Source organism: Ranitomeya imitator, chromosome 7 (genome assembly GCF_032444005.1).
Source record: "Ranitomeya imitator isolate aRanImi1 chromosome 7, aRanImi1.pri, whole genome shotgun sequence".
Taxonomy (NCBI): domain Eukaryota; kingdom Metazoa; phylum Chordata; class Amphibia; order Anura; family Dendrobatidae; genus Ranitomeya; species Ranitomeya imitator.
Window position 1 is genome coordinate 80,032,590 of NC_091288.1, and position 20,717 is coordinate 80,053,306.

The 20,717-nt window shown below is 45.8% G+C and overlaps 1 protein-coding gene across 2 annotated transcripts in view; it reads right to left on the reverse strand.

Annotated features, from left to right (window-relative positions):
• PLCL1 (phospholipase C like 1 (inactive)) overlaps positions 1-20,088 on the reverse strand; it is a 394,318-nt gene extending 374,230 nt beyond the window's left edge. Inside the window, exon 1 of one of the 2 annotated variants that reach the window (XM_069733546.1) lies at positions 19,815-20,088. In XM_069733546.1, the coding sequence (XP_069589647.1) occupies positions 19,815-19,949 (135 nt within the window). In that variant the 5' untranslated portion in view covers positions 19,950-20,088. Of the gene's footprint in view, positions 1-12,330; positions 12,406-19,814 lie in introns of those variants that run through there. The other variant, XM_069733547.1, reaches the window with a different exon arrangement.
• Between the last annotated feature and the right edge of the window lie 629 nt (positions 20,089-20,717).

The following is a 20,717-nucleotide window of genomic DNA, read 5'->3' on the forward strand; positions in this document are numbered from 1 at the left end:
AAGGCATTTTCATTAAAATGGGCAAACATAATGCAGAATAAATATAATTCTACACAGATTTATTATTGCAGAGTTTAATCTCCAAAAAACAGATGATGGTACATGATGGTATGTGACCTAGAAAGCGTACGCTACATCCACAACCACTAATCCAACTTCACTGATATATCGATAAATTGGGGTGCGCATGAATGACGGATAAACAAAACACCCCCTAATATTTAAATAATTTTACTGCACGCCATCTAATAGGCCTGCAGTCATACACAGTTAACATCAGGGAAGAAACGGGAGGAAAAAACAGAACTGGCGTAAACAATTCACACAAAGCACCCATAGGTTAACCGCTCATTCAGTCCTCCAGGGACCACTGACCCCATCCTAAAGATCCACTGGGTTTCTTTTTGGAGAATAACCCTATCCCAATCACCTATCCTTCCATTTTGTTTTACCACCTCTAGGACACAGAACGAGAGAACCCTACTGTCACCCTGGTGTATCTCCCATACATGTCGTGCTATCGGGGTATCTCTAGCATTCTTTATGTCACCTAAGTGCTCTCCAATTCTCCTTCTTAGTTCTCTTTTCGTCTTTCCGATATAGTTTTTAGGGCATGTACATGTAGCCATATAGACCACACCAATGGTCTTACAATTGGCAAAGTCCCTGCAAAAGAAAAGTCTTCCACTCGATGCACTGGTAAAACTTTTACCTGGTGCTACGAAATCACAGAAGGAACAATTGCCACATCTAAACGTGCCATTAATACGTCTATCCAACCATGTACCTTCACGCTTAGGTCTTTTATAGTGGCTGTGTACGAGTCGATCTTTTAGGGATCTTCCCCTACAAAAGGTGATCTGGGGTCTATCCGGGATGAAACCTGCCAGAGTTTCATCCAGCTGTAGAATGCTCCAATGTTTTTTGAGGATGTTAAAAACCCGGTCGGACTGATTATCATAGGTTCCAATGATCCTCGTGATGTTATCGGCCTCCGGTTTCTTATGGGTCTGTAGGAGAGCTCCTCTCTCCCTACCCAGAGCATTTCTAAAAGCTGGATCCAACACCTCGTCCGGATAGCCCCGATCCCGGAACCTCTCCCTCAGATCATACGCTTGTGCCCTGAAAGTAGCAGGGTTGGAGCAGTTTCTCCTTGTTCTCAGGTATTGGCCACGAGGGATGCCCCTCTTAAGGGGAGCCGGATGATGACTCTCCCACCTAAGAAGTGCATTCGTGGCTGTTGGCTTTCGAAATAGTCGTGTATCTAGCATCCCATTGGTATTAACAGTGATCTTCACGTCCAAAAAAGCTAGTTCACATCTATCACTTTCTGACGTGAATCTGAGACCAAAGCCGTTGTTATTTAGCCCTTGTACAAAACTGCTAAATTCCGTTTCTGTACCTCTCCATATGACGAACACGTCGTCTATATAACGATACCAGGCTGATATCTTGTTGGCCCACCATTCCTCTACTCCAGAAAACACCACGGTTTCCTCCCACCAGCCCAGGAGGAGATTTGCATACGAGGGCGCACAAGAGCAACCCATCGCGGTCCCCCTGAGCTGGTGGAAGTACTTACCAGGGAGCAGATATTAGGGATATGTAGGATTTTTTGTCCATTTTTTTGCTCCCTGTACTTTTGCCCTTCTCCCACCAAAACCGGGCTTTTTATAGACCCACTCCTATCATAAGGAGTTGGGATGTCGTGCTTGTTTTAATCTAATGGTTTTGAAATAAAGATTATTGTTTAGGTTAGTTGTTTTTGGTTTTTTCTATTTGAGACTAATTCTGGCTTATCAGAAATTGTACTTTTTTCACAATTCAGTAGGTGAGTATCACATGACGTGCATCGCTGAATGAGGAAGTGAAGAAATCGGTGGAGAATTCAGTAGGTGAGTATCACATTAAGTGCACCGCTGAATGAGGAAGCGAGGAAACCGGTGTGGAATTCAGTAGGTGAATATCACATGATGTGCACCTGCAACTCCCCAGGTACCCGGTTGTTGCAGTGATGTTGCCTTTCTTTCGGGGAGGGTGAGGTTACGCTTGGAGGCAAGGGAGATTCTCTCTATCAGGTAAGACACTTGCATTCAACACATCTGAATCTAGGCCAGGAGGGTAAGCTCAGGACCTGGATTCAGGGGAGCTTCCTTACACTTTATGTATCCTGGTCTGGAGGAGGAGCCAGCCAGTCTGAGAGAGGAGAGGAGAAGGACATCTGGAGCAGATGTGGGGGCCAAGCAGCCACAAGGGAGCTGCTACCCCTGGAAAGAGTGAGAATTTGAAGGAGAGTTGAATAGTGGAGGAGCTTAGAGGGAAGACGCACAGAGGAGGAAGAGGCTCAGCAGGGAAAAAGCGGAAGGACACCCTGGGAGCCAGAGCGCAGAACCGGGTACCGGGAGCGTGAGGCTATAGTGGGACTCTAGGACACTTAGCAGAACCGGAGGGCATAGGACTGCCTAAGTCTGAGGTGAAGCACTTAACTTTAGAGCCCGGGGCATGATAGAGTCCCTATAAACAGGCTTGAACTGCCTATTGTACAGACATCTATCTTAGGACAGGAGAGCGGGGACTTGCAATAAGCCTCAAGCGGCAGGGACCTAAACAACTAAATAGCGCAAGTATGAAAGGCTTATGGACCTCACCTGGGAGAGGGATCTCCTACTGCTTTGAAGCCGGCTGGACCACAGCTACCCTGCACTTGGTACCCTGGACTGAGGACTACTACTACCACCATCAGTAAACCAGGTAAAGACTGCAAATCTGTGTCCTCATTCTTTGCCATACCATCCACCACACCATCGGTGCCCTACATTTGGGAAGCCCTGGAGACCCCGCTTAACCTATGGGAAGTGTCACCATCTTACTGCATACCATTACCCAAGAGCACCCCGTTAAGCAGCGTCGGTCCCCATTGACCGAACACCACAGGTGGCGTCACGGACAATCAAATTTTACAATATCCCTTTAAAGACCTTTCCCCTTTAATTGGGCGCCTAGGGCCACGGACCGGGTCGCAGCCACCGTGACATCCCCTTTGAGACCGGTACCGAGTACCCCACTGCCCTGGCAGGGCGCTCCACACTGCTGAATGAGGAAGTGAGGACATAGGTGGAGAATTTAGTAGGTGAATACCACATAACGTGCACCGCTGAATGAGGAAGTGAGGAAATAGGTGGGGAATTCAGTAGGAGAGTACTTTTTTTTTATTAGCAGACCACCATTGGCCTATTTTTTTTTTTAAATAAAAAGAAGAGGTGGACAACTCAAACATGACATGTCACGAGGTCAAAAGTGGGCAGTGCTGTTTTTGTTCTTTTTTGGGGCTGTGTGCATGGCTCACATGGTAATAATGCAGAACAGCCTAAAGAACATAAAAATGAACACTAAATGAAAAGGCCCATATTAATAAACCCAATTGGTTGATTTTAGAAAAACAAAAAAATGGAATACTCAGGGGAGGAGCAGGAATAAAATAAGGGCAGAAACTGGTCATTTTTGACCGATAGCAGGTCTTCTGTAAAGGTCTGCAGAATCGCTATTTGCTATTATGCCTTTGTCTACATGAACACACCGTCATGTAATCTGTAGAACTAAATGGATCAAACATCTCCATGATACAGATAACAGCAAAAAATAAAAATCGGAAAGCACAGCTATGCAGATCACAAAATCCAGTCACAGCAATAGCTTAGAGTCATGGTGGAGAACATATGCGTTTGCCAGAGGAACCCATTGAAACAGCTTCCAGGGAACTCTTGGATATAGATCTGAAAGCTAGAGTACTTTATGGCCCACAGTTCTCCAGTAGATGTACACCAAGAATGGTTTAGAAGCGCACACATCATTAATTGATACTCCGTTTTAGCAGGATATTTATAAGTATGACGGCCGTTCCAGGAACAATGCATTTGGCATGGAGGTGGCATATCACTGGCTTCTCAGGTATGGTGACAGCAGCTTCCTAAGAGGGGAAAGAGTTTCTCGGAGAGGCCTCTTCTGTTTACAAAAGTCTCGTTCTGTTTCCTTTGCTCACAGCCGCTCTGGAGTGCATCACTCGTAGAGCCGCTCCGGAGACATATAAATCTGCCTTATTTCCACCTGCAGGGACGCCAGGGCTAATTGGATAAAATAGAGACAGACATCTTTTCTTCATTCTGTCTTTCCTTTCTACATTAGTAACATACATAACAATGGCCTGTCGGGGGTTCTGACCAACAATGTATTGTCCATCAGTCCCTCTGACAGCACGACGAAGCAAGAAATGGCTGTCACCTATGCAGTTATGGAGGGCGATTCTATTAAGTTCCAGCAGATGTGTTTCAAAGAAGAGAATATGAGAGTCAGAAAGCCAGTGAGCTGTGCTGGGCACGAAGAGCTCACATGGAGCATGAGAAGGTCTTCTTGATAGAAGCCCCATAATATCAACAACATATCCGAGCACCTTACATCTGACTGATTTCTCCCATACCAAATCAAAGCACCTTTGGTAATGTAGTTTAGAAGAAATGTGAGTCCCTTCTTTTCCTAAAAATCTGTTTTAATGAGAGTGAGAAATGCCTTTGACCTATGCAAATACATCACATAACAGGTATTCGCGATCCATGTGAGCTTCAAAATTGTAACCCTTTCGTCCTACTCCCCACCTCATTCCTTTCTTAATAAAAGACAAAATAACCATTCCACACTCGAATTGGATTAATTGGCCACAGCAGCCTTTAACATTTATTACAAAACAGATGAAACAACAAACTCCCAGAAGGTGTGGTCTTCGAAGCCCCCAAAACTATGAACCGCAGGTTTAATAAGCCTACCTTGGCCCCAGGTCAAGTCTGATCTGTAGACGCCATGCACTAGTGCAGACAATCCTATTAACCAACCTCTCCAGTGTCCGAAACCCTTAACCACGGGTCCCCTATAATCCCTTCCCCAGAATTATTTAAACACCCGTCCACTTATATCCGCCCAGGGGGGTCCAGAACCTCTTGGGATCCCCTCCCCCACCGATCTGCCACTAACCAACTCCACCAACTTCGAAGACCTCCCCTCCATGCCAAACTGCCGTGACATACATTTATATTATTATTATTACTACTATTGTTATTATTCAAAAAAACAATACATTCTAAATTACAGTAATCCCATCTCTATGAAAAAATTAAAAACCAAGTAAAAACCACATCCATGAAAATGTAATAACCAAATATAGCTTCTTAACACTGGTAAGAGGTACCTAAAATGGCTGCCCCATTGAACATGGCTTACCCTTTTATATTACTCCCTCCTCTCTCCACCTCTGACCCTCCTCCCCCATGTCCTGACCCCAGCTCAAACTCAACCTGTTAACCCTGAGCTTCCCAATGCCCATCCAGCTCACTATATTCCCACCTAAACCCCATCATGTCAGCCTCCCTTCATGGGCCGGGCTCCAGTATGGCCTCTCTTGATCTAAGGAGAACGGTCACCAATAACATTTATCACCCTTCTATTATATGTGATAAACATTTCATTGGTTGGAGTCCAACTGATCACAAGATGGGGAGTTCTCTGTCACTGAATGGAAAGTTAGTACACCTAAGGTAGTACATATAAGTATAAGGTAGTACATATAAGTATAAGGTAGTACATGTAAGTACAAGGTAGTACATATAAGTACAAGGTAGTACATATAAGTATAAGGTAGTACATGTAAGTACAAGGTAGTACATATAAGTACAAGGTAGTACATATAAGTATAAGGTAGTACATGTAAGTACAAGGTAGTACATGTAAATATAAGGTAGTACATATAAGTATAAGGTAGTATGCATAAGTACAAAGTAGTACACGTAAGTATGTATAAGAAGTACACATAAGTATAAGGTAGTACAAAAAAGTATAAGGTAGTACACATATGTACAAGGCAGTATATGTAAGTTACTACCGTTATATTCACTTTCTGGGTTTGTGGTAGTGGGGGCACACATGTGACCACATCTCCTATAGACAGTGAATGTAGTAGATGTCACACATTAGCACTATTGTTTCATGTCACATGGGATCCTGGTTCTCATGGTTGACTAGAGTCCTGATAGTCCAAAGTACACAGATTGTACTTTTATCATTATCATCTTTCTTGTAAAGAAGGAAGTACCGTACATGTTATTGTTGGGACAACCCATTTTACACAAGTAGGAAAATTACATTGAAACTGCACTGGTCCATAACATCATCTAATCTAAATGCATTGAAACCATTTTCAGACAGACAGGACACATTGTTGAGGACTTAGAGAAGAGTAACGATAGATGGAGAATGCCGGTTTCACACGTCCTTCATTCATGGTCTGAATTTGGACCACAATGTCCAGACCAGCAGTGGGTTCCCTGACCAGACCTCAAAGGCATTAAATATGCCTATGTGTTTTGTTGACATGTATTTTTGGAGTGAACATCCAGGATTTCTCCTTTCTGGAATGTATTAACATTATTGAATAATAATAACGATATCACACTGATTGGCGCTGCCGCCTTGCAGCACTGGGGTCCTGGGTTTAACCTAAATGAAGGTTAATATCTGTATGGAGTTATGTTCTCCTATCATTTTGGAGGTCTACTATGATTACTCCGTGTTACTCACGCACACCAAAATATACCCATAGGTTAAATGGCTTCTTAGTAAATTGGCTTTCCTGTCTCCTAGATGATTGGGACTCGGAGCTGTGGCCAGAATTCTCTGCTCCTGGGGTAAAGGTTCAGTCTGCTGCCCTAGCCCCTCAATACCTTGTCCAAAGCAACGTGTCCCCCAGGAACCCCCTAGGTGAGCTGCTGCTGAGAATAGTATGCTGTATAAATTAATAATTTTAGTCTTGGGGGTGGGGGAGGCAGCAATTAACAAGGATTCTGTGATTTTTTTTAGGTCACAATCATCAATCACTGAAAATGTTTTCATTCGCCAACTTCAAGATGTATCCAGACAGCTGAATTCCAAGAGGAGAGATGGAAGTCTCTTATGCCTAGGTAACAGCTCTTACTAAATATAGGAGGAGAGCTACCATCATCCACAAATTATACTGTACTATTACATCTTTGTCCTGGCAGTTTGCCAACAAGTCTCATCTCAATTCATGAAAGCAGCAATTAACACCTTGGAGACTGGATCGTGTTGGTGACTCACACCTCCAAGGCAAAAACTCCCTTTACAGGGTTCATGCAATGTACAGAAACTCTTCTACTATTAATTTTAATTAAGGGGGGCGTCCGGCCTTAGGGTACAAGACTGGAGTCGCTCAATCCTCAGAGTGCATGCACTTCGTGCTATGAGGATTCACAGCTGACGGCATCGGGAGCGGGTGGTCATATGACCATAAGTAGTCAATATGTATACGTCCAGCCACATTCCAACTAGAAGTGTCTGGCCTTGCTCAATACACTTGCGTGAACGTCTAGTAGGCATGTGACCACAAGTATGCAAATTGCATGATTGCTGTCGAGCACCCGCTGCTCCCTGCCCCAGAGAATCCTAACCCGCATGTGATGTGAGGATTCACAAGTCTGCAGTCAGACCTGTACCCCAATGCCGGACAACCCCTTTAAAGACACAACTTTGATAAGAGGTTTGAACAATCAGGGGCTAAGTTCACACATCCAGTAATGACCAATGTGAAATAGATCCTGCAGCAATCAGTTACCTAAGCAGAACAAAAAAAACACGCAGACACAACATTGTCCAGCACAAAAAAAAGATTGCAAGTGGATTTTTTTTTAAAATTTTTCTAACATAGCAGTCTATCAAAAGTAGATACATTAATTAGCCATCCATTTTTCTTCCATTTGAAAATGATCCATTTTTTACTTACTGGACCAGTTTTATTCAGATGATTACTGGACATGTGAACCATAACCCTGATGCTGACCTTTCCACCTCACAACACGAGTCTCAGCCTAAGGGCTTGTTTCCACATGCGAGAAATACGTCCGTGTCTCGCATGTGGAAACGAAGCTCTGGCGCCGGCACTCCGGAGCGGAGCGTGCGGCTGCATGTGTTGATATGCAGCCGCAGGCTCCGCTCCGGAGTGCCGGCGCCAGAGCTTCGTTTCCACATGCGAGACACGGACGTGTTTCTCGCATGTGGAAACAGGCCCTAAGAGCTCATACCCATTTGCGAGAAAAACGGACAAGTGCAATACGATTAAAAAAAAAAAAGTAAAAAAAAAAAAAAATCGCACAGAACTCGCACCATGTGTGTGCTGTCCGATTTTTACGCACCGGTGTCCTTTGAAAAGCCGGCAATTCATGGGCGGCTACTGTAAAATCACACTGACATGTTAAGAATAGAAAAGATAGAATAGATGTATACACATAGAATACATATATATATATATATATATATATATATATATATATATATATATATATATATATATATATATATATATATATATATATATATATATATACACACACACACACACACACACACACGTCAGTGACACACACAAATATACAGCTCTGGCAAAAATTAAGAGACCACTGCAAAATTTTCAGTTTGTCTGATTTTTCTCTTTATAGGTATATTTTTGAGTAAAATATAAATTGTTCATTTATTTCAAGCAATAAATTTTGTATTTATTTTCTGAAAATGAGAAATGGTCACAATTAAAAAAAATGCATTGCTTGCAGACCTCAAATAATGCAAAAAAAAAAACAAGTTCATAATCCTTTAGAAACACAATACTAATGTTTTAACTCGGGAAGAGTTCAGAAATCAATATTTTGTGGAATAACCATGATTTTTAATCACAGCTTTCCTGCGTCTCGGCATGCTTTCCACCAGTCTTTCACACTGCTTCTGGCGCACAAATGTAAGCAGTTCTTCTTTGTTTGATGGCGTGTGACTATCCATCATCCTCCTGATTACATTCCAGGGGTTTTCAATGGGGTTCAGGTCTGGAGATTGGGCTGCCCATTAATAGGGATGTGATGTGGTGGTCCTTCATCCACACCTTGATTGACCTAGCTGTGTGGCATGGGGCATAGTCCTGCTGGAAAAACCAACCTCAGAGTTGGGGAACATTGCCTGAGGAGAAGGAATCAACTGTTTTTCCAGGATAACCTTGTATGCGTCTTAATTCATACGGCCTTCACAAAGATTAACCTGACCAATTCCAGCCTTGCTGAAGCTTCCCCAGATCATCACCGATCCTCCACCAAATTTCACAGTGGGTGCAAGACACTGTGGCTTGTACCCACCATAACCTCTTTGACATAATTCTGTTCACATAGAAGGCTACAGTTAGCCCAAAAAAAGAGAAAAAGGATATACCCACTCAAGCATACATATTTATAAGGAGGAAAACGAGTTTTCTTGGGTAATAAGAGTAAAAAGGTCAAAATTTATTGATAATTCACATTACATATAGTAGATTTTTATGAATAAGACAATCAAGTAAAGTGACACATGTGCAGATACAAAACAGGGGTAACCAGGAATCACAAACAGAGTTTGTCCCTTAGTGCAAGGTAATCCATCTACGGTAATCATAAAGTGCATGTGCATTAGAATATGGCACTAGTAAGCGGCCCTGCCCAATACAATACTTATAATAAGGAGGGGGGTCCATGTAATATAGTACCCAGTAGGGTCAGGGCCCACTTACCGCGGGCACACACTGGATGGAACCTGGGGTGGGTGTAGACAAAGCCCGACGCGCGTTTCGCGTCTCCAATAGAACGCTTTCTCAAGGAAAGTGACAATAACCCATACAGGAGGACCTTTTAAGGTCAAAAAGTTCATCACATGCCCATAGTGGGCCAATCAGAGTGGCCGGATAGCGGCGCATGCGCACCGCACGTCACAGGTCCTGACAGTGCAAAGGAGCGTCCACGTTACTGCGCACGCGCGGGGATTAAAAAAGAATCCCCAGGCGCGCAAGCAAGGCATCAGGACGCGCCGTCGCACAGCAGGGATCCCGGGCCTCGGCGCGCATGCGCACAACCACTATATCACCAACGTAGGGAGATATAGTTGGTGATATAGTGGTTGTGCGCATGCGCGCCGAGGCCCGGGATCCCTGCTGTGCGACGGCGCGTCCTGATGCCTTGCTCGCGCGCCTGGGGATTCTTTTTTAATCCCCGCGCGTGCGCAGTAACGCGGACGCTCCTTTGCACTGTCAGGACCTGTGACGTGCGGTGCGCATGCGCCGCTATCCGGCCACTCTGATTGGCCCACTATGGGCATGTGATGAACTTTTTGACCTTAAAAGGTCCTCCTGTATGGGTTATTGTCACTTCCCTTGAGAAAGCGTTCTATTGGAGACGCGAAACGCGCGTCGGGCTTTGTCTACACCCACCCAAGGTTCCATCCAGTGTGTGCCCGCGGTAAGTGTGCCCTGACCCTACTGGGTACTATATTACATGGACCCCCCTCCTTATTATAAGTATTATATTGGGCAGGGCCGCTTACTAGTGCCATATTCTAATGCACATGCACTTTATGATTAGATGGATTACCTTGCACTAAGGGACAAACTCTGTTTGTGATTCCTGGTTACCCCTGTTTTGTATCTGCACATGTGTAACTTTACTTGATTGTCTTATTCATAAAAATCTACTATATGTAATGTGAATTATCAATAAATTTTGACCTTTTTACTCTTATTACCCAAGAAAACTCGTTTTCCTCCTTATAAATATATACTGTGGCTTGTACGCCTCTCCAGGTCTCCGTCTAACCATTAGACGACAGTGTTGATCTGGGGATGCTTCAGCAAGGCTGGAATTGGGCAAGTGGTTCTCTGCGAAGGCCGTATGGATCAAGGTTATCCTGGAAAAATTGTTGATTCCTTCTGCTCAGGTAATGTTCCCCAACAAGATTCTCCAGAGCCTGGTCTTGAATGGAGGTGCAGATGCTCGACTTCCGCTCCATTCACTGCCTATGGGACTGGCAGAGAGGTTGCGTCGATGTAAACTTGTCTATTGTATCTTCTGTATATATTATTATTATATCTTATTACCATCATTATTACTGTGTAAGACATACGTCCTAACGAATAGGCAGAGAAATAACTGATGTCTCCACAATGTACCCCGCACTATCAATTATCTAGAAAATCTCTTTTTAATGTCAAAATGAACTAGAGCTTCCTGGATAGACATATTTCTGCCTCTTGCAGTGTGGGAATAAATTTAGAAGTGACCCTAAAAGTGACAAAATGTTCCTTCAGGAAAGAGACATGTAAAAACAAAAAAACTGCCTGTGACTCTGATCTCCAATTCTATAGGCTTTTCCAATAGTACATGAGGATTCAATTAGCAGCAAGGAAAAGCTGCCGGGACCACGCTGAAAAGCCGATAATATCTTGGTCACCAAAAAACGTAGCCTTTTAACCCCCTCCTTGCATGTCAGGCATCTGAGAGCGATGACGGAGAGATCAGACATATCTAGCATTCGGATCAGAACTCGGCAGCAGGAAAAACACGGCCAGGCAGGAGAGGGTTAACTGCGGCTCTCGCTATATGGAACGGAGAGTATGCAAATAAATGTATGAAAATAATAATGGTAATCAGGAAAAATAACAGCTCGGTGGCAGCCGTCAGCAGCTGTAATCTCCAGGGGTGCAGAGAAAGCAAAGGCTTTGGAAGGAAGAGGGTGGTGGTGAGGCCGGGGGAGGAACGATGAAGCCAGAGAGGGCTTTGACAAAGCCATACACCTCCACATAGTCTGCTGTGACTTTCTATTCCTGGATCCAATAACAACAAGCTTGTAGCACTTTGCTGGAACTTGCCCAGTCATTTCAGATGGCGGAGAGCTCTATCGGGCCCTGGGGTTCCTGCCAGCGATAGCCTGAGAAGCCACTTGCATTAACCCTGCCTATTCCCATGTGTGCCAGCCGCCAGAAAGGAAAATGATCGCTATCATATTTACTTCCGATAACAATTGGATCAACAGAACCTGAACATGTGCCAGAGCTCATCTGCCCATCGGGGTCTCTAATAACGGTCTACCCCATTGCTGGATCTCATCAATGCTCCGAGCCATCATCCATCATGGGAAATGACACCCAATGCCATTTGTATCCCCATGTCCCCAGTGTAGCTTTGTTATTATTTATTAAGAATCAGCCTTACACTAAGGCAGTGGGTCAGCCATAATATTGTGCCTAATTCAGTACACAAAGCTCATGTACAGAAACGTCCAGGACCAAATCTCCCAACGTCCTCAGATGCAGAAGTGCAAGGTCATAGCTAGCACCGCGGAGCCCCTACACTAATGTTCATAGCCCCCATGGGAGCAGTGACAGCGAGCGGGCTAAAGCTGCTATTGATTAATTTAATTGCGCTCACATACCTGACAGCCATGCTAAGCCGATCTTATTGGGTTTGGTGTGAATGGATCCGGCCTGATCTGCTTATTCCAGGGTCTAAGAGCCAAACACAAAAAACTTATGAAAATTCTTTACTTACAGCTCTGATTATTATTGCCACGTCTTACAGCCTTTCTACACGTACAATGCACATCATTGTACACACTGTATATGACATCGCTGATTTCCGGCTCTTTACAGGATTATTAAGGAGATGACAAGCTACATACTGTACACTGGACACAGATATAGTCTACCTCCCTCCAGGGAAAACACTTAAATACATGTGGCCATGTTTGCGTAGACGTTCTTTAAAGACAACCTGTCAGCATGATTCTGTAAAGTAGACGCATGGCTGTAATTGCTCAGTATTACAGATCACATTGATACCTTTGGTGAAGAATTCCGCTCTCTGGTTCTTCTTTAATCACCATTTGAAGTTTTCGGCTACTTTGATTTTGGTGCACAGGGGCCGGACTGTGCACGGGGTCTTCTCCTCCTTCTCTGTGATACCCCGGACCCTCCGTCTGTCTCCAGTCTGTGAATGATGGGTCACTGCTGAGATTTCAAACAGAGAAGACAGGTCATAGACCAGAGGCAGGCGGAGGGGCCGAGGTATCACAGAAAGGGAGGAGAAGACCCTGTGCACAGTCCGGCCCCTGTGCACCGGAACCTAATTAGCAGAAAACTGCAAAGGATGATTAACGAAGAACCAGAAAGCGGAATTCTTCACCAAAGGTATCGATGTAATCTGTGTTAGTCTACGTTCACATTAGCGTCGCGTCGCCGTTGCGTCGGCGACGCAGCGGCGACGCACGGAAAAACGGGCGCAAAAACGCGCGCGTTTTGCGACGCGTGCGTCGTTTTTGACAAAAATCGGACGCACAGAAAATGCTACATGTAGCGTTTTCTTGCGTCCGACGCTAGCGTCGGAAACGACGCACGTGGCGAAAAACGCCACCAAAACAACGCACGCGTCCCCTATGTTAAACATAGGGGCGCGTCGCCGCTGCGTCGCCGACGCAACAGCGACGCACATTAGCGTAACGCTAATGTGAACGTAGCCTTACAGAGCATAAGAAGTCTGATTTACATCCAATTTTTCAGTGTGTTCGTTTTTACATCCATGTGACGCCCATGTGCGATTCATCTTCATACAATATACTTGATCAAATACAGTTCCTAGGTTTATAGAATATCAATATAGCATCCAATTTTTAAGCGTACATTTCTGTGTGAGATTTTTTTTTTTTTTACACACTTAGAGAGAAAAATAGCAAGAGGAGCACTATTTAGCATCATGGGTCCAAGTGCAGTCCGATCAAAAATCAGGCAGCAAATATGCGATTTTTACACTTGTATTCATGGGCCCCAAGGGTGCTTCCACAGTGCATCTAGGGTCACGTTCGCTGGCCCTGTGGGGGCATACATCCGAACCCAGCAAAGAGGGATTCGGACGTATGCGTAACTTCTTGTAGGCGTACACTCCCGAAAATGATGCACAGCAGAGAGCACATTCGGTCTGCCGTCACCATTACAGTCTATGGCCCCTTTGGCGCATGCATCCAGACCCCGTTTTGCCTGGGGGTGGTTCAGATGTATGTGCAGACAGCACCACTAAGTACAGCGTGAAAGCTCCCGAATACTGAATATTTGTCACAATACAATGGCTCCTGCTCTATAACATGCCACCTGCAAAAGGGACCTGCATTTTCAACAGGATGTACTCCAGGATTAGAAAAGGAGGCTGCTCAGGATCAGGAAATATGGCTGCTTACTTCCAGAAATAAGGTGACACATCTGTCCACAGGTGTACTGCAGATCAATCCCATCACTGCACCGGAGCTAAGCCGCAATGACGGCTACAAACCATGGACAGGTGCTGTGCCGTCTCCAGAATTTCTGCTCAAACGTGATACAAATATCAGTTTGCGAGGCAGAGACCGTCCATGATGTGACAAAGGGGCGCATCTTACTCTAACGGGCTTGTGTTGCAGATTAGCCTATGCATAAAACACAAATTTTTTGGGGGGAAGTAAATTTTTTACTAACTTCTCTAACTAATGGCACGGATGTGGAGACCAGCTAAGGCTACGTTCACATTTGCGTTGTGCGCCGCTGCGTCGGCGACGCAACGCACATAAAAACGCACCAAAACGCACACAAAAACGCTGCGTTTTGCGACGCATGCGTCGTTTTTTGCCGAAATTTGGACGCAAGAAAAATGCAACTTGTTGCGTTTTCTTGGTCTGACGCTTGCGGCAAAAAAGACGCATGCGTCGCACAACGCAACAAACAAAAACGCATGCGTCCCCCATGTTAAATATAGGGGCGCATGACTCATGCGTCGCCGCTGCGTCGCCCGACGCAAACCCGACGCAAACTAGCATAACGCTAATGTGAACGTAGCCTAAATACCTGCACAGCCCTTGTGCACACAGTATATCTGTATATTACACACTGTATAGCCCAAACTGCTCACATTTATACCATCCAATAACAGATCTTGGAGATGTAGATGGTTGTGTGCAGCAATTATGTTCTGCAGTACGTGACCTCGGGCACTAAAGCTCCGGCTTCCATGAGCTGGTCCACAGCTGACATACAGCCCTATGTATACAGCCTTGTACATGCTACAAGCAAACAAGGGAGCGTCTGTAGCCGCTCTCCACCACCCAGCAGCCGCAGGCAATTCTGCACAAGTGTGAACACACAGGGGTCACAAGTCAATGACATTTGTGTTCAGAATATTGGCATGTGTAACAGAAGACCAAAGACACGGCTCGCAACAATAGCTGACTATGATGACCTAGGATGGCCAGCACGCTCACCCACACTCAGTGAAAGGACCGATGGGGCACAGTTAGGGATCAATCATGGTCTACTTGGCCAGCCAGAACAAATGATGTCAGGATCTCACCACCAGGGAGGGTCTGGGCCAAAATCTACAAATATTGCCCAATTCACTTGTCTCCTTAACCATATATAGTGTTAGAGGTATTATCCCACAAACAAGATACCTATCCTATGGATATGTTTAGGAAAGGGTGGCTTTCTACTGGTAAAACCCCCTCAATCCCGAGAAAGGGATTCCCGAGTTCCCCCAACTGAATGGATCGGTTGTATTCATGCCTCACCATGGTTCCCCTCACAACCATAGACCCATAGGCTGAATGGAGGAGAGGTTACGTATATAAACTACTGCTCCCACAGGGACCTCCGTTTTTGGAATCAGTGAGGGTTCCAGTTATCAGACCCCCCACTAATCGTATATTTAACACCTATTCTGTGGGTTGAAGATAAATGACTTTGCTAGGATTGCTCTTTATAATAAGGACACAAGGAGTCCATCAGTTAGATAAAACAGAGATTACTTAAACCAGAGAGGACAGTGCAGCTTCTAAACAACAACTTTGAAAAGTTTTGAAACAAGGACAAAGCAAAACTGTGATACAACTGTGTAAGGCTGCTTTCACAAGTCAGTTTTTTGCCATCAGGCACAATCCGTCGAATGTTGAAAAAAATGGATCCGTCGCAGATTGTGAAAAACTGATGCGACAGATCCGTTTTTTCGACGGATCCGACTAGCTGATCCAGCTAATTGGATCCAAAAAATTGGAGCATGCTCAGTTAAAATAACGTAATCCATCGCCGAATTCCATCATTTGATGGATCCGGCGCCATAGGGTTCCATTGTAGCAAACGATGGACGGCGACGGATCCGTCGCTGTCCGGTTTTTCGACGGACACAAAAAATGTTACTATGTCCTTTTTTCTGGCTGCCGGAAAACCAATTTTCGATGGATCGGGCAAAAAAACGTGAGGCCATCCGTCACAATCCGTCGCTAATACAAGTCTATGAGAAAAAAAAGGATCCGGCGGCAACTTTTGCCGGATCCGTTTTTTTCAGAATTCGCCGTATTGAGCCTGACGGCAAAAAACTGCAGCCTAAGTTGCGTGTATGGTATGTGCTGCAGATTTCTGATGCATCTCACCCTGACAAGATGAGCTCACTATAATAACGCCTCCAGAGAACTCAAAACACTTTTTATTGATTTTGTATAAAAGTTTGCAATGCATAATTACATATTTTGCTTTTCAAAGTGTTGAACATAAAAAATAAGGAATTAATATAGCAAAACCTGATATTAACTTTAGGAATAAATTGAGGCACTACAATATTAGCAGCATATGTAAATGACTGGTGAAAACGCCTGCACATAGTTTAAGGGATCTTCCACTGCCATAGCAATGATCTGTCCTTAGGAGAAGTCATCAGTATTTGACTGACCCCCACCAGTCTGTTATCCAAAACGGTATATTTGTTTTTACCATGGGCCTAAGATCTACAGTAATAGGTGAGCAGCTGCTACCTACCTGCCTGTTGTATAGCGCTTCGATCTCTGCCAGAATTGAGCGGTCACAGACTTTCACTGACGTCATATTGGCAGAGCAGCTGCTTCTCATCCGCTCTGCTCTGTTGACAGGGCGCAACTGTTGACGTCATGCTGATTTACATCTGGCTCCCCACAGTTAGGCAGCGGGGAGCCGGATGTCAATCAGCATCATGTCAGCAGTCACACCATGTCAACAGAGCAACCTGTAAGAAGAAGAGCTGCACTATCGACGTGGAACAGCTGACCACCGGTTAGGGGCGGTTGGTGACCACTCTGAGCCAGCACCAAGTAGAATAGGCAGGTAGTGGCCTCTGTTAGCAACTACCTGCCTGTCAGTTTTACATCCCCTTTAAATAGTAGCTGACCGGCAGTACCAGGGGGCAGACACCAACGGTTAGAGGGAGCTGTGCGGTTCAGCTCCGTTCATTGTTTACATCCGGAGGAGCTAATAACAGCCGATCTGGTGGTGGTCCCGGGTGTCGGACCTCCGCTGATGTGATATTGATAACCTCCTAAAGACAAGCTATCAATACGATAGTAGTGGAAAACCCCTTTAATGTCAAACCCAGAAAACTTTTCAACACATAGAAGGGCAACAAAAGATTTCTTAGACTAACGTGCAGTTACTTACGTATTCTTGGCTTCTGTCATTACACAACTGAAACCGTGCACTTTTAGGAACGGATCATCAGCCTTATAACAGTGGTCTGCGCCCCATGGTTGGTGAACTGGAGGGAAACTACAACTCTCATCAGTGTTGTTGAAGTTTCAGCAACAGACAAGACCAGTTGGGAGTTATGGCTCCAAAACAGATGGAGCGATGACGGCTGTGATCACGGCTCTACAGTATAATTAATAGCAGCTGATTTTAGATCACTGCATTTTACAATACGGCCATGGACCACCCATGGCTAATGGGGAAACCCAGCCAAGTCTTTAGAGGGGGTTTCCATCGTCGCTTTATCCGACTACGAACACATGCACATACATCTGATGCACGACAGGTAACACTACGGCCCGAGCAGGCGTGCAGCTGGACAGCAAACAGATGGGGTACGCCGGAAGCCGCACATAGACAAAAAAGGAACAGAATATAGTTACAGGGTGGATTGCAGAAAAGACTTTAATCCAAGTTCACCTATTTTATACGTACAGCCCCGATGTAGAGGAAGGTACAAACATCCCGTGACCAAATTCACCATAGAGTGGAACATTTCCGGATGTCTGCTGGCAAATGGACCAAGCTTCAACATTAAAGGGGTTGTTCAGGATTTAAAGGGATTATCCAGGATTTTAAAAAAAAACACCCTCTTATTTTACCCATCACTTAAATGCAGATGCGCCATTCATTATTACTTTCCTGTAGCTGCTGTGTGTCCACATGACTGTAGCAGCCCAGTACTAGCCTAGCACTTTTATTCTTGCCATGCTTACAGGTATCTCTGCTGAGGACAGTGATTGGTTGCAGTGGTCATGTGAATGTGCAGCAAAGTAAGCAGAGGGCAACACGGATCACTGGGGAGGCTTGCCACCTATCTATCTCATATATATATATTACCTATATTGGTATTCTCTGTGGTTAGGAAAAATATATATAAATCTTGGACAATCATTTTAACATCTGGACCACCCATTTAATGCCAGTAACAATGTATGCACAAATGTAATCTGTGAGCAAAACATTCGATAAGAGGTTAGATTTCACAAGAAGTGTGTACTCTAGTACGGAAGCTTGATAAACGGAGGGAAATCTATTTTTCACACTTCCATCCTAGTAATTGAATTTGACAGCGGATGTGACACTCGCATTTCATGAAAGGCAGCGGAGGAGCAGCGAGTGCAGCAGCCCAGTTCTCTGCCCCGTCCCTGTACCTACATACCCTGGCTTCAGTAGCACCCAGGTCTCCGCACAGATGCCCTACCAGACCACACACATGGCAGACTGGATGGTGGTGCCCCCTGATACCAATCTGGTGCTTGCATTCAGTAGAAGGGCCGGTGGTGCCAACTGAGGCCAGAACCCAGGACTGTTGCTCACATATGGTGGAAAGGCTGGAGGAACATATTCTATGATTCACCTTGTCACCCAGAAGAAGTGCTGAGATCAAACAGAAAAGTGGGCACCACTTACAGGGCACAGAAGTTGGCATTGGTCTCCTAAGTTGTTTCACACTTGTGGACTGATCCCTCAACCAATCAGAGCTCTGCTGATGGGGTGAAGTCTAGCATGTGGCATGAACTGTTATGCCAGCTACACCGGGTGCCAATCAATTTACCAATAACTGTGCTTTATACTGTGTGACCTTCAAAGGGAATGAGACATCCACGAGAAGAACCGCCAAACGCTTGTAAACATCCAGCACCATGTGCAGTGCCCACCCAGACATCTCCATGCCACCTTGTGATCAGCAGTCACATCTATAGCGCTGTCACTAGATTCACTGTAAGGGGACGAACTTCACTGCTCTGTCACCAGATCCTGGGCTATGGGTGCTGCCACCTCCCTCATCTACACCACAGATGGTGGAATACTGACCATGCCAATCACACAGCTATATCCCAGACAGATCCAGTACTGGCAGACAGATCAGGGACTACTACCCCCATCATACCCAGCAGGTGAGGACAGTCACACTGACTACTACAGTACACACTGGCTATTACCAGCATTGGTGGACAGATCAGGGACTACTACCCCCATCATGCCCAGCAGGTGAGGACAGTCACACTGATGCACAGTAACCATGACTACCAATGTACACAGCTGTTACCAGCATTGGCGGACAGATCAGGGACTACTACCCCCATCATACCCAGCAGGTGAGGACAGTCACACTGACTACTACAGTACACACTGGCTATTACCAGCATTGGCGGACAGATAGGGGACTACTACCCCCATCATGCCCCGTTCAACATTATGATGGGGGAGGACAGTCACACTGATGCACAGTAACCCTGACTACCAATGCTATATGCCAGGCAGACCAGGGACTCCCGCCCCCACCATGCCCAGTGCGGCGCCCTCTCAGGGGTGGGTGGTGGTGGCAGTGTCACACAGCGGGGCTCACCTTGATGATGCTGCTCCTCCTGGGTGCCGCCTTGGCTGCTTCCATCAGGCTGACCTCAGTCACCCCGCTCCTGCGTTCCCTGCCCCGGCCATGCTCCGGGCACAGCTCACACGCCCCGTCTGGCCCCTCTGCCATGGCACTCAGAGCCTGACAACTTCCATTCCCCAGGGGCTCTTCTCAGATAAGCCTGGCAGCAGTGGCGGCAGTGACGGGCGGCGGCGCCGTTGTCTCAGTGCTGCACGCCGCTGACAGTCACACACAAAAACTGAAGGAGACTCCGATGTGTGGAAGTGGGAGCCAACCCAGCTCCGCATGAGGTAGCCGGGCACAGCTGGGCGAACCCGGGGAGGCAGCCCCGACTGCGATTGGTTGACCTGTTCGTGAGCTTTCTTCCGATTGGCTGCCAATGTGCGGAGTAGTATTGGGCTGCGGTTATTTACGCCGCTGATTGGCCGGCTTCCTGCGGTGGGCGGTGCTGTCCAGTGACAGTTCCATGTGCATGGGAGGGGGGTTGTTGTGAAGGAGGGACCGGGCGTGCTCGGGGCTGAGTGACATCCTGCTCCGTGCAGGGCGCTCCGGGGCGCCGGCATCCTTTGTCCGAGAGGTGCTGAAGCGTCTCCTGTGGAAAGCGAAGCCATGTTCTGCCAGCTGCTAGTACACTGGTCACCGTCACTGGCTGAGTGCGTCCTACATACTTATCATCACCTGGAGAATCACACAGAACAATCGGTTATCAGTCATAGTGATCAAGTGTAACCGTGCTGATCAGGTGATCGATACTTCAGGGTTACACCGATCTTCACAAGCGGATACTGGCCGATAGGATTCAAAATGCAAACCTTTCTGCAATTTACTGCTTCTTAAATTTATCACCATTTTTGTTTATAGCCTGTTGTCTTGGAG